Below are 14,056 nucleotides of genomic sequence, written 5' to 3' on the forward strand. Positions count from 1 at the left end.
CTCCCTCGCTCAGGTATTCTGATCAAAAGGTGATTGTAGTCCTCCTGTACAGCACAGAGAACTATATATTCAATATCCTATGACAAACCATAATGGAAAAGAATATGAAAAAGAATATACATATATATCTATAACTGAGTCACTTTGCTGTGCAGAGAAATTAACACAGCATTGTAAGTCAACTGTACTTCAATAAAATTTTTTTTTCAAAAAGGTGATTGTAATTGGTAGAGAGTTTAGGGTTCCCAGAGGCAGAGGAGTTGTATTTCTGTTTAGTTAGTCATGGCCTAGCTTGGGACCCAGAAGAGAACACCTCCCACCCCCCCACCCCACCCCAGGATGTGTGAGGCAGGTGCCCAAGGCATGATGGCGTGGAGAGGCTTCCATTGGAACCCTTCAGTAGAGACCCGGAACTGAGAGTCACAGTGGATTCAAACAGTGCAGGATAAGACTCAGGTATTCAGTCCACAACTGGAGTTTACCTTTGGAAATACTCTTAATTGCCACACTAATGCCAGGCCACACTCTCCTGCCCTTATAAAAGATGCTCTTGCTGCATCCCGACTGCAGATATTCCTGGCCAGAAAGGTTGTGAAGATACAGAATCATGCATCTGAGGTCAGTGACCAGCACATCCATGTGACCAGTGAAGTTCTCACATGCATTAAGTTGATTAAAATGTACACCTGGGGCTTCCCTGGTGGCAGAGTGGTTGAGAGTCTGCCTACCGATGCAGGGGACACGGGTTCGTGCCCCAGTCCGGGAAGATCCCACATGCCGTGGAGTGGCTGGGCCCGTGAGCCATGGCCGCTGAGCCTGCGCATCCAGAGCTTGTGCTCCGCAACAGGAGAGGCCACAACAGTGAGAGGCCCGCGTACAGCAAAAAAAAAAAAAAAAAAAGAAAAAGTATGGGGTGACTTCAATGCAAACCTTGGATTCAGTCACAGCAGGAATAGGTCTGGCTTCACTCCAAATATTGCCCCACGTCCTCAGGCCTTCCCTCAGCCTCATCAGTGGGCCTGGCAGGACCGTGTTAAGATCCCGTTTACATGGGAGAGCCCCCAGGCTCCCGGAGCACAGTGGGGCCCTGGGCACTGTGGCTGCTGAGCCAGGCGGGGTCTGTGCCCTGGTTGCCCCGGTCCTGAGGCTAGACTCACTCCGCCGCAGACGCACTTGCTGGAGGGCTCGGTGAGGGTGCACGGAAGCCTGGCCTATGTCCCTCCACAGGCCTGGATCATCGGGGGAGCATTCGGGAAAACATTCTCATGGGAAGCCAGTACGACAAGGCCTGGTGAACTTCTGGGAGGAGTAGGGCGGGACGTCGGGGTGTGTGGCTGGTTTGCGGAGGGACCCCTGGCTGCTAAGAGTGACTTGGCAACTGCTAACTCTTGCTGTGTGCTCACTTATATGCGTGCCTGTGTTTCCTTCTCGTCGGGAAAGAAATATTCTTACCATATCCATTTTCTAGGCAAGTCAGGTGAGGCCCCAAAAGATAATTTGTCCAAATTATCTTTGGACAAATATTTGGACAAATAATTTGTCCAAAATCATTCAGCTGCTAGGATATGACAGAGCCAGAATTTGAACCCGGTTGCTTTCAGAAACTTCAGGCTTAACTATTGTGCTAGTTTGGCTCAAAATAACCCTCCCCTTCCAAAAATGTTACTTTAAAACTGCGTTAATTAATTCCTAACCCCTAGGTCAAAAGGTAAAACACATGGTGGGGGATGAGGTTGTGCAACATAGAGGGAAGGAGTTTGCATTCACAGCCTAGTGGGCCGCCGGCCCCCCACCCACACCCTTCCTTGCCCTTTGCGGCTTCTCCCTCCCAGGGTCCCGGGGTGGACCTGCTTGAGACATGCACTTGGCAATCGTGAGTGAAGTCTAGTCAGTGGAGGATCCAGGAAAAGTGCCCTGATTGCTGCAGCTGTGCTTCCAACTCTGCTGGACTCTGGCCTCCTTCGACTGTTTGCTTGATTTTGCAATCTGCCCCTTGTAACAGTGCTGAGGGGCATAGATATGTGGGTGTATAAATCGGTCATCTCCAGCCAGTGGTTCTATGGGCGCCTCGACATCAGGTCCAATGCCGACTTGGGAGCACCCTGCTAACCCAGCCCCCACCCCGCCTGCTTCTCTTCTCAAATTCCCAGTTAGGCTTAAGGGCATCACTGAACTGTGCATCCCAAGGAGCCTGACGCCTCCACCTCTGACACCTTCCACATCTAAGTGGTCAGCAACCCTGGATGACTCAACCTCCTAAAAAGCTCCTGTATTTCCCTTCTCTTCTCCATCTCCACTGTCAGTTCTGGGCTGTGACCTGTTGCTTAAACTGTGCCCACTGCCCCTGCCCTTGGGTCCCTGTCTCTAGCTTTCGCCCTCTCTGTTCCTCTCTGTGCACCGCCGCCAGGTCAGCGGCGGGGCACAGAGACAGCTCTCATCTTGTCGCTGCTCGGCTTTCAGACTGAGATGACTCATAGAGCAGTTTTGAAATATCTGTCAAAAATAAAAATGCACCAACTTTTGACTCAAAATCCACAGCTAGGTATTTAATGCATAGATTATGTCCCCCATGAATACCAAAACCCATGTACAAGAACGTTCACATCGAATTAGTCAGGGTAGCAAAAGATTAGAAACAACACAAATGTCCAGCATTAGGGCACTGGTTAAACAATTTATGGCACATCCATATAATGGAATACTGTAGTGTCATTAAAACAGTATAAACGTATATCTGCTGCACGTATACATACATCAGTAGATTATTTCTGAATATGTGCATAGGAAACTCTATTAGTGACTGATTCCGAGGAAAGCAACTAAGGGTCAAAGATGCGAGGGAGACTCGCTTTTCACCTTTTCTTCCTTTTGTTCTGTTCAAATATTTACCAAGCGCACATGCTGGATTAAAAGAAATGAAGGTTCTCAAGATTGCTTTGGCCTTAAAAAACTACAAATAGAGCTACCATACGACCCAGCAATCCCACTACTGGGCCTATACCCTGAGAAAACCATAATTCAAAAAGAGTCATGTACCAAAATGTTCACTGCAGCTTTATTTACAACAGCCAGGAGATGGAAGCAACCTAAGTGTGCATCATCGGATGAATGGATAAAGAAGATGTGGCACATATATACCATGGAATATTATTCAACCATAAAAAGAAACGAAATTGAGTTATTTGTAGTGAGGTGGATGGACCTAGAGTCTGTCATACAGAGTGAAGTAAGTCAGAAAGAGAAAAACAAATACCGTATGCTAGCACATATATATGGAATCTAAGAAAACAAAAAAGGTCATGAAGAACCTAGGGGTAAGATGGGAATAAAGACACAGACCTACTAGAGAATGGACTTGAGGATATGGGGAGGGGGAAGGGTAAGCTGGGACAAAGTGAGAGAGTGGCATGGACATGTATACACTACCAAACGTAAAATAGATAGTTAGTGGGAAGCAGCCGCATGGCACAGGGAGATCAGCTCGGTGCTTTGTGACCACCTAGAGGGGTGGCATAGGGAGGGTGGGAGGGAGGGAGACGCAAGAGGGAAGAGATATGGGAACATATGTATATGTATAGCTGATTCACTTTGTTATAAAGCAGAAAATAACACACCATTGTAAAGCAATTATACTCCAATAAAGATGTTAAAAAAATTTAAAAAATAAAAGAAATGAAGGGAGGAAGGAAATGAAAAAAGCCTCCTGTGGTTTACCATTAAATGGAGGATCAAGGTCAAATTTCTCAGCATGGAATGCAAGCCTTTCCCTTCCAAACCTGGGAAGGCTGGAGGGTGTGCGGCCCGGCCACTTGTCTCTTTAGCTCCCTGTCCTTTGCAGTTACCTCCAGGTGCTCCACTGCTGCTCCCTGAACCACGACCTGGAAATTCTGCCCTTCGGAGACATGACGGAGGTGAGCGGGAGGCGAGCGTCCCCCAGCCCTGTTGTGACAGAGCCCCTGTCATGGTGTTCTGGGGTCCCCAGCCTGCCTCCCTGGGTAGGTAGAGGAGGGACCCCGGCTCTTCCTTCCCAAAGCAGCCAGAGCTGGCGCTGCAGCCTCAGAGCCTCCCACACCGGGGGAGGGAAGTTGGGGCTCATCTGACCTTGGGAGCTGACAAAGAGGCTATCTTGCCCCACAAGGGTGGGAGCTGACCTCCGACTTCTCCTTTTGAAGCAAGAGTGGAGACCCTGTGAAGATAAGAAGCTTCCCTCGTCCACCTTTGCCCCACCCACTGGCCTGCTCCTCTCTGGCAGCACTTCCTTTGACAGTGGGAATGACAGCCATGGCCCCACCACGGCAGTGTCAGTTCTGACTGCTGCATTGTCCTGATAATTCTCCATCTTGCACATCTGTAGCCACCTTTATTCCACATAAGACCTCCATTGTTGTCTTGATTTTGTTATCTAATAATAGTTAGATTATCTTACTGCATTCAAGGTACTATTCTAGCAACTCTAATGTATTGTCTTAGTTAAGCCTCAGATAACCCTAGGAGGTCAGTTCTTTTATTATCCTTCCTTTAAGGATGGGTGTGCTCACCCTGGAGGGCAGAGAGCTCAGCTGACTTGTTCAGGGTCGTCTTTTCAGTGGGAAGAACCAGGTCTGGTCTGTAAAATGCATCAGTAATAGTACTGAACTCATCAGGATGATGTGAGGTTTAAGTGAGTTGATACATACATGCTTTGAATTGTGCCTGGCATAGTGTAGGTGTTACGCTCTCATTAGAGGAACACAGTAGGCATTTCTTCAGTCTTTGCTGAGTGAGTAGGGAAACTGAGCCTTGCCCAGGTCAAGCAGCTTATCTATGGTCACATGGTGAACTGGAGGCGGAGCAGTGACAACAGGTCACCCTCCTGTTCTTTTTTTTTTTTTGCAGTATGCGGGCCTTTCACTGTTGTGGCCTCTCCCGTTGTGGAGCACAGGCTCCGGATGCGCAGGCTCAGCAGCCATGGCTCACGGGCCTAGCCGCTCCACGGCATGTGGGATCTTCCCGGGCTGGGGCACGAACCCGTGTCCCCTGCATCGGCAGGTGGACTCTCAACCACTGCGCCACCAGGGAAGCCCACCCTGCTGTTCTTTAAACTCTGCTTCTTCTCTACAGAGTCTCCAGAGTTCACGGTAGAGCAGGGATAGGACTGAGACCTTGGCTGCCTCGTCCTCAGAGCCTGTCTGAGGGATGCGCCAGCTGGTAGCTGCCTGGGGTGCCAGTCTGCTAGGGGACCCCAGGCATTCTGCCCAGTGATTCTGGTTTGCACCCTCGACTCCTGACATGATGGGTGTCATGGAAGGTGGCCCTTCCCAGGGCAGCCACAGCAGAGCCTGCCCACCACCACAGCTATGGCACAAACAGTCTTGGGCAATACCTCAAACCCAGGCCAGTGATCCTCCCAGTTGCTGGTTGCAGTCAACGGAGATTTAAAACATGGATAAGATGTAAGAAGGTGCTGTTTCTTGGGAATAAATGATTTACTTTACAAGCTAAATGGTTAAAAGTTTAATACGCCTTCTGAGAAGCTGACTGATTTAGAAAAATTGTATCTAATTATGAATTTCAGTTAGCTGAAAATCAGTTTTTTCATCCCCTACTAAGCAGATTTTGATAAATATTTTTAAATGCCAGAGGTGCCAAATCATTAGGTGTCCAGGGGTGTGCATCGAGGGGGCTCAGTCTGTCTACCTGCCCACCTGGCTGGTGGGAGCACACCTGGCTGGGTCACACTCTAGACACAGTGCCTTTGGCTGCCTGTCCGCAGATCAGGGAGCGGGGCCTCAACCTCTCGGGGGCGCAAAAGCAGAGGATCAGCCTGGCCCGAGCTGTGCACAATGACCGCGAGCTTTACCTGCTGGACGACCCCCTGTCGGCCGTGGGCACCCACGTGGGGAAGCACATCTTTGAGAAGTGCATTAACAAGGCGCTCAGGGGGAAGACCGTCATCCTGGGGACCCACCAGCTGCAGGTGACCACCCTCCCAGGGCTCTGGCCGTGATTGGCAGATAATGTAGCTCCTCAAGCCCCTGCCATCTCAGTGTGATCAATAACAGCCTCCCAGAAGCTACCCCATCTCACACAGACCCCAAAGTCAGGGAGAACTTGATTTCCTCTGCTTTCCACGCGGAGAAGATAGGCTGGTAGAAATTGAAACCAAATTTTAAGGTCTCCTTCATTTTCAAAATTGTATGGGTGGCCACTGCTTTTGAAGTTACAGAAAAGAAGAAAAAACTCCCTGAGAGAAGAATTCCCCAAGTCTCACATTCTTCCATCAAGCACAGTGGCTGTGCTGGGTGCTGCTTCTCACGGGTCCTTTTCCCTAGATATGTTCATACCTGGTTTTGGCCTTAAGACACTATTATTATTTCTCCCTCATCTTCTATTTTGGCTTTACTATCTTTTTAAAATTAATTAATTTATTTATTTATTTTTGGCTGTGTTGGGTCTTCGTTTCTGTGCGACGGCTTTCTCCAGTTGCGGCAAGCGGGGGCCACTCTTCATCGCGTTGCACGGGCCTCTCACTATCGCGGCCTCTCTTGTTGCGGAGCACAGGCTCCATACGCGCAGGCTCAGTAGTTGTGGCTCACAGGCCCAGTTGCTCCGCGGCATGTGGGAACCTCCCAGACCAGGGCTCGAACCCGTGTCCCCTGCATCAGCAGGCAGACTCTCAACCACTGCGCCACCAGGGAAGCCCTGGCTTTACTATTTTTTGGTATAAAATATTTAAGACATAAAAACAGGTTAGAAAATAATCTAATGAAAGCCCATATATCTACCACCCAGATGACATAGTCCAACGTTGACGGCCCTCAGTTACACTCTCTTCCCTTCTTCCTGCACCACTCACTCGGCTGTTCATTGTTCCCATGTATGTCTTCACACTTTTACAACATACATATGAATCTCCAGATGTGAGCAAGTGTCCTTTTGCATATTTAAAAACTTTATATAATTGACATTTTCCTTTCTGTGTCCTTCGGTAATTTGCTTTTCTACTCAACTTTATATTTTTCAGAACTTCCATGTGAATACATGGAATTTTATTTCATTCTCACTTGCATTGTATTCCAATATCTGAATATTCCAGAATTTATTTCTCCACGATGGACATTTAGGTTGTTTTCCATTTTTCGGGTTTACAAGAAATGCTTCAACGTACATGCTTCTACATGTGTTTTTACGCACGTGTTTGAGAGGGCTTTTTTTAGGGTAGTGTTTTAGGAGTAGAATTATTGGTTCATAATTCTTCAAAAATCTTTAACTTTACTAGATATTGTCAAATTGTTTTTCAAAGTAGATGTACCAGTCTACAGCCCCTCCCCCACTCCGAACTTTATAAGAGTTCCACTTACCCCAGCCATTGCCAACACCCGGGGTTGTCCAGTGTTTAAGTTTTTGCCAAACTGGTGGCATAAAATATCTTGTCATGATTTAAATTTACATTTTCTTTTTGAATCGTGAAGTTGAATAGCTTTTTGTATGCTTACTGAAGACCTTATTTCTTCTGACTTTTCAGTATTTAGAGTTTTGCGGCCAGATCATTTTGTTAGAAGATGGGAAAATCTGTGAAAAAGGAATTCACAGTGAGTTAATACAGAAGAAGGGGCAATATGCCCAGCTCATCCAGAAGATGCATGGTGAAGCCATACAGGTGATTTCCATCCCACCCCGCTCTCACTCCTGACCCAATGGGGAGGACCACCCCCTGCATCCACAGCTTGTGTTTTCTCCCCAGGGCGTGTTGCAGGGCATAGCAAAGGCAGCAGAAGAGCTACAGGTGGAAGGTTGGGCCCAGACCACTTGTCCAGAAGAGCTTCTCAATGAAAATGCTGGCAAAAGTGCTGGGGAACAGAGTGAGAACCTCTGCCTGCCTGCACCTTCCAGAGGCCCTGGCATTTCCTCCTGGATGAGAGACCAGGCCATGTCACTCACTGAATGGGGTCCCAGACATCGCACATACAGGCTACAGATCCAAGTATTTGAGGGCTGTGGGGCGTGAACTGTGCTGGTCAGGAGGCCTGAAGCATCCAGGAAGTGAGTGTTGGTGGGGAAACAGCTGAGCGTGTGCAGAGGCAGAGGCAGGATGGGGGTAGCTTTAACCTCGAGTGGCTCAAATTTAAAACTTTGCAAGGCATCCGGGCCATTAATTCATTACACGTTTTTTTTGAGAGCAAAAGTATTGAAAGTTAGAAATGATCTGGGCCCAGTCCTAGGCATCCAGAAGCTCATGGCCTTGCTCTTTTCTGAGACAAGGTAGCAGAAGAGAAAGTCTTTCATTTTTAAAATAAGACAAGTTCTGGATTTGAATTCCAGCTCTGCTGCTCACAAAGCTGTGTGACCTTGGCCAAGCAAGTTAAACTCTCTGAACCCTCACTGGCAAAAGTAGAGGTAATAGTGCTTACATTACAGGGTCGTAGTGGAGGTTAGAAGAGGTCAGGTATAGGGAAGGTCTCAGGACAGTGCCTGGCACGTTGTAGGTTTCTGTCACCAATAGAGTCTTCAGCTGCAAAGATCAGAAACCAATTTGGGCAGAAAAATAATTTATTGGCAGAAAAGGGTATAGATCATGGAATGAAAGGAAATGTTGAAGAACCAGGCCTCAGCAACTTTGGGGTTTAAAGTAGCAGGAACACGTACAGAATCCTTTTGAAGAAAACCTACTGCAAACGTTTTCCATCTAGTATAATTTCCCTCAAAATTAAAATTCCACAAGAGAGCCCTCTTGTCCAGGGAGAACTGTGGTGTTGCTATTAGAAGAAGGGAGAGCGTCAGGCAGAAACAACAGATGTCCCCCCAACAGGGCTGTCTTCTGTTATTGTTGTAGTTGTCATTGGCAACATCTACTGATATCTCCAGGCACCTGGTCTCTCTGCCCTGCTGTAGGCCAAGAGTCTGCTTGGGCTGGTGTCACAACTGTTTTTTGAGGAGTCGTCTCAGAAGTGTTTTGCTACAAAGAATGTTAGCAATCATCTATAAGCCCGCCAGTCGTCAGATGAGGAAACAGAGAGGTTAAGTGATTTGCTTGAAGTTGTACAGTATCATGATGATAATTCTGGAACCCAGGTTTTCTAGTCCTAGGTCACTGCTTTCTTCATTCTCTCCTGCTGTCTCTCTCAAGCCACCAAGCCCTTGGGAACCGCAGGCCCTCCAGGGTTTATTGAATGGCTGGCAATGGACCCCCTTTTCAGACTTTGGAGCCAGGGCAAACCTGGAAACCCTGCTGGTTAGAGTCAGCCTTGGGTGGGGCACTGGGTGGCAGCCAGAACAGAAGGCTTTGCAAGGACTCCTCTTGACCCGGGAAGGAGATACAGGAGATGGGGAGGCATACTGTTTCCTTCTTCTTTTCCCTGATCCAGTGCTAGGAAATCAGCTCTCACAGAAGGAGAAGATGGAAAAAGAGTCCCTGAAGTGGAGCATCTACCACCACTACATCCAGGCAGCCGGAGGTACGGGCTGTCAGATGCTCCAGGCCAGGTCTATCCCTGAAGCTGGGTCAGACCAGAATGTGCAAGGTCATGTGAGGTAGAGGGACCCAAAGGGTCATGCCATTCATGAGTTTAACTTACATCATCCCAACCATACTCAACTATAGTAACTCTACCACCATAGTCAATGCCAGAAGTTGTTTTCATGTGTACTTGGCATTTCAAAATCAAATATGGTAAGACATAGACATGTAAATTATTGTCGCGAAGGGAAAAGTATTACTATGGATCCCTAGAAATAGGCATGGTATGCCATGAAGGGGAAGCACCAGGGCTGGTCAGGAGATAGAGGGGCGGTAAGAGAAAGCATGGCCCAGAGCCTTTATTAGGTTTTTTGTGGGAAGGAGAGGGTGAGGCAGGGTAGGTACACTGAGTAAGCTTAGGATTGGATGGTTCAAACAATTCTGGCAGGCTCTGGGCTATAGCGTTGGTCCTAGTTGTCTGGTACCTGGTCCTGGGGTGATTTAGGGCAGGGGAAATGTTGGTTTGGTGTGTGAGAGTCTGCTAAAAGAGGTGATTGGGAGTGTGGGCTGTGGATTGGTTGGTTTGTATATCAAAGATGTGCTCACAAGGAATCATTTGCTCTCTCTAGGAATTAGCTAACTTTGGGAGGAGCAGTCTTCAGGATTAAGACCCCAAATAACACAGCGTTAGGAATACGGAAAATAAGAAAGTATTGTTAATATATTTCCTTGAAATAAAGAGTGCTAACCATACTCTTTATTTCAGTGTTTTACAAACTGCAGGTCCTGGCCCACTAGTGGGTTGTGAAATCAATTGAGTGGATTGTAAGGAGCAATGAGAATAGGAATGAGAATAGAGTAGAAAATATCTGCATGCATCACAAAAGTAACATTGGTGAAGCTTTCATTTTGGTATGTATTAAAGTGCGTTTCTGGGCTTCCCTGGTGGCGCAGTGGTTGAGAATCTGCCTACTAATGCAGGGGACACGGGTTCGAGCCCTTGTCTGGGAAGATCCCACATGCCACGGAGCAACTAGGCCCGTGAGCCACAGTTACTGAGCCTGTGCGTCTGGAGCCTGTGCTCCGCAACAAGAGAGGCCGCGATAGTGAGAGGCCCGCGCACCATGATGAAAAGTGGCCCCCGCTTGCCACAACTAGAGAAAGCCCTCGCACAGAACCGAAGATTCAACACAGCCATAAATAAATAAATAAAAATTTAAAAATAAATAAATAAATAAATAAATAAAATGCATTTCTGAAGGTGGATGGCAATTAAAAGTTTCAAAGCTACTGCTTTATTAAATGGTGTATGTTACCAAATTCACACACATAACTAAACAAATTCATGCCGTTCATGGGTTTAACTTACATCATCCCAACCGTACTCAACTATAGTAACTCTACCACCATAGTCAATGCCGGAAGTTATGTTTTCATGTGTACTTGGCATTTCAAAATCAAATATGGGGGCCTCCCTGGTGGCGCAGTGGTTGAGAGTCCGCCTGCCGATGCAGGGGATACGGGTTCGTGCCCCGGTCTGGGAGGATCCCATATGCCGTGGAGCGGCTGGGCCCGTGAGCCATGGCCGCTGAGCCTGTGCGTCCGGAGCCTGTGCTCCGCAACGGGAGAGGCCACAACAGTGAGAGGCCCGCGTACAGCAAAAAAAAAAAAAATCAAATATGGTAAGACACATACACATGTAAATTATTGTCATGAAGGGAAAAGTATTACTATGGATCCCTAGAAATAGGCATGGTATGCCATGAAGGGGAAGCACCAGGGCTGGTCAGGAGATAGAGGGGCGGTAAGAGAAAGCATGGCCCAGAGCCTTTATTAGGTTTTTTGTGGGAAGGAGAGGGTGAGGCAGGGTAGGTACACTGAGTAAGCTTAGGATTGGATGGTTCAAACAATTCTGGCAGGCTCTGGGCTATAGCGTTGGTCCTAGTTGTCTGGTACCTGGTCCTTGGGTGATTTAGGGCAGGGGGAATATTGGTTTGGTGTGTGAGAGTCTGCTAAAAGAAGTGATTGGGAGTGTGGGCTGTGGATTGGTTGGTTTGTATATCAAAGATGTGCTCACAAGGAGTCATTTGCTCTCTCTAGGAATTAGCTAACCTTGGGAGGAGCAGTCTTCAGGATTAAGACCCCAAATAACACAGCGTTAGGAATACGGAAAATAAGAAAGTATTGTTAATATATTTCCTTGAAATAAAGAGTGCTAACCATACTCTTTATTTCAGTGTTTTACAAACTGCAGGTCCTGGCCCACTAGTGGGTTGTGAAATCAATTGAGTGGATTGTAAGGAGCAATGAGAATAGAAATGAGAATAGAGTAGAAAATATCTGCATGCATCACAAAAGTAACATTGGTGAAGCTTTCATTTTGGTATGTGTTAAAATGTTTCTGGGCTTCCCTGGTGGCGCAGTGGTTGAGAATCTGCTTACCCATGCAGGGGACACGGGTTCGAGCCCTTGTCTGGGAAGATCCCACATGCCACGGAGCAACTAGGCCCGTGAGCCATGGCCACTGAGCCTGCGCGTCTGGAGCCTGTGCTCCGCAACAAGAGAGGCCTCGACAGTGAGAGGCCCGCGCACCACGATGAAAAGTGGCCCCCTCTTGCCGCAACCAGAGAAAGCCCTCGCACAGAAATGAAGACTCAACATAGCCATAAATAAATAAAATTTTAAAATAAATAAATAAATAAATAAATAAAATGCATTTCTGAAGGTGGATGGCAATTAAAGGTTTCAAAGCTACTGCTTTATTAAATGGTGTATGTTACCAAATTCACACACATAACTAAACAAATTCATGCCATTCATGGGTTTAACTTACATCATCCCAACCATACTCAACTATAGTAACTCTACCACCATAGTCAATGCCGGAAGTTATGTTTTCATGTGTACTTGGCATTTCAAAATCAAATATGGTAAGACACATACACATGTAAATTATTGTCATGAAGGGAAAAGTATTACTATGGATCCCTAACTAAACTATACAATGTTGTAAACACAAAACCAAGTCTATGATACTGTGCTTTTTGAGTAATTTAATTTTTGAGAGTATTTTGACTCCATGCCAACTTTTTATTCTTCATTGACTTTGGAACCTAACCCTGCGTAAGGTGTGTCTTCTCTCTACCTGTCTAGGGGAGGAAGAGGTAGGCTGCACATAGGAGATCACCATCCTCACCCCTTCCACCGTGGGCGTCCCTGCAGGACGTAACACAGAGGCTGACCAAAGCAGGGGAGCAGTAAATACTTGTGAAATGCATGAATGAATCAAGAAACCAGTTGATCTGTATTCAGGAAGTACCTATTATGGACTAGGCTCTGTGCTGAGCTCTGGAGGCAAGGGGGTATAAAGTCACCTAAGAAACTACCCTGTAATCTAGTTGGGGAATTAGGACGCTGCACCCACCAGTAGCAAGAGAGATCTCTGGGACCAGGAATAATCTCAGATGTCATCAAAGAGAGGTGGCCCTTGAGTGGAGCTTAAGGAAGGAAAGAATTCAGGAAAAAGAATGTGGGCCTGGGACACAGACTGGAGAGGTGGAGAGTGCCAGGGCAAGAGGTAGGTGCTAAAGGATGGCGTGTACCCTTTGTTTTCTCATCCTTGGCTTCAGCACTCACCAGCTCTGTGACTTTGGGCAAGTTCCTTCCTCTCTTGGAGACTCAGTAAATGGGGATAGGAATTCCCAATTCAAAAATAATGCATATATTTAGTTCTCTGCCTGGTGCATGGTACATAATAGTACCTATCAAGTGAAAGGAAGCTGTTGTTTTTATTTTGAACGTTGAACCCTCAGGACCTGCATAAGGGAAACTAACTTCTCTAGAACACTGCTTATGTACCAGGCACTGGGCTGGGTGCTTGACACATGTTACCTCATACCATCTTCAGAGCAACCCCTCACATGAGGCTGGCAGGACTACCATCACCATCTTATACGTAGGGGAGTGGAATGTCACTGAGATTTGGTCCCTCACCCAGGCTCTCATAGCTTGTAAGTAGTAGAGCCAGGATTTGAACCCAGGGCTTTCTAACCTTGGAACCCAGCTCTTTCCAGTCCTCTAAGGTGTCTGAGGGAGATCCAAGTGCCTGGGATGGCTGTGCACCTTCTTTTGGCACCTGTGTGTCACCTTTCTCTCCCTCCCCAGGTTACCTGGTCTCTGCCATGGTTTTCCTCCTCCTGGCAATGACGGTCTTCTTCACAATGTACAACTTGTGGTGGCTGAGCTATTGGCTGGATCAGGGCTCAGGGGTGAGTGCCATGGTGGGGGTGGGGTGCATTTCTGTGGGCTTGGGTGGAGTGGGGGACTTCTTATTCCTTGGGGCCCTGTGGGCACGGGTTAGGGAAGCCCATGGCAAGCCCAGTGCCTGCCCTTGTGGTGTTGATGAAAGGAGCTCTAGAGGGAACCTCTGGGAGCCAGAACTCTGGGGCTCCCTCCCGGTCTGGCCTCCTGTGTTCACAGAGCGAGTGGTCACCTATGCAGTGTCATAGGGACAAAACCAAGAGGTTTCTGTCCCCAAACAGCTCCCCAAGATTGCTTCACAGTCTGCCTGAGTGACTTTCCTTTGGCAGCTGTTTTGCCTTCTTGCTCTGCGTTATTTAA

General features: G+C 47.4%; 1 protein-coding gene across 1 annotated transcript in view; it reads left to right on the forward strand.

Moving 5' to 3' along the window:
• ABCC11 (ATP binding cassette subfamily C member 11) overlaps positions 1-14,056 on the forward strand; it is a gene marked incomplete at both ends in the record, with an annotated part of 133,000 nt that overhangs the window by 14,791 nt on the left and 104,153 nt on the right. Inside the window, 9 exon segments of the mRNA XM_082606648.1 lie at positions 571-1,013; positions 1,152-1,237; positions 1,240-1,291; positions 3,839-3,911; positions 5,753-5,956; positions 7,505-7,639; positions 7,724-7,826; positions 9,351-9,434; positions 13,601-13,704. Of these exon segments, the coding sequence (XP_082462774.1) occupies positions 571-1,013; positions 1,152-1,237; positions 1,240-1,291; positions 3,839-3,911; positions 5,753-5,956; positions 7,505-7,639; positions 7,724-7,826; positions 9,351-9,434; positions 13,601-13,704 (1,284 nt within the window).

Source organism: Mesoplodon mirus (assembly GCF_964341445.2).
Source record: "Mesoplodon mirus genome assembly, chromosome: 19".
In the NCBI taxonomy this organism is placed as follows: Eukaryota; Metazoa; Chordata; class Mammalia; order Artiodactyla; family Ziphiidae; genus Mesoplodon; species Mesoplodon mirus.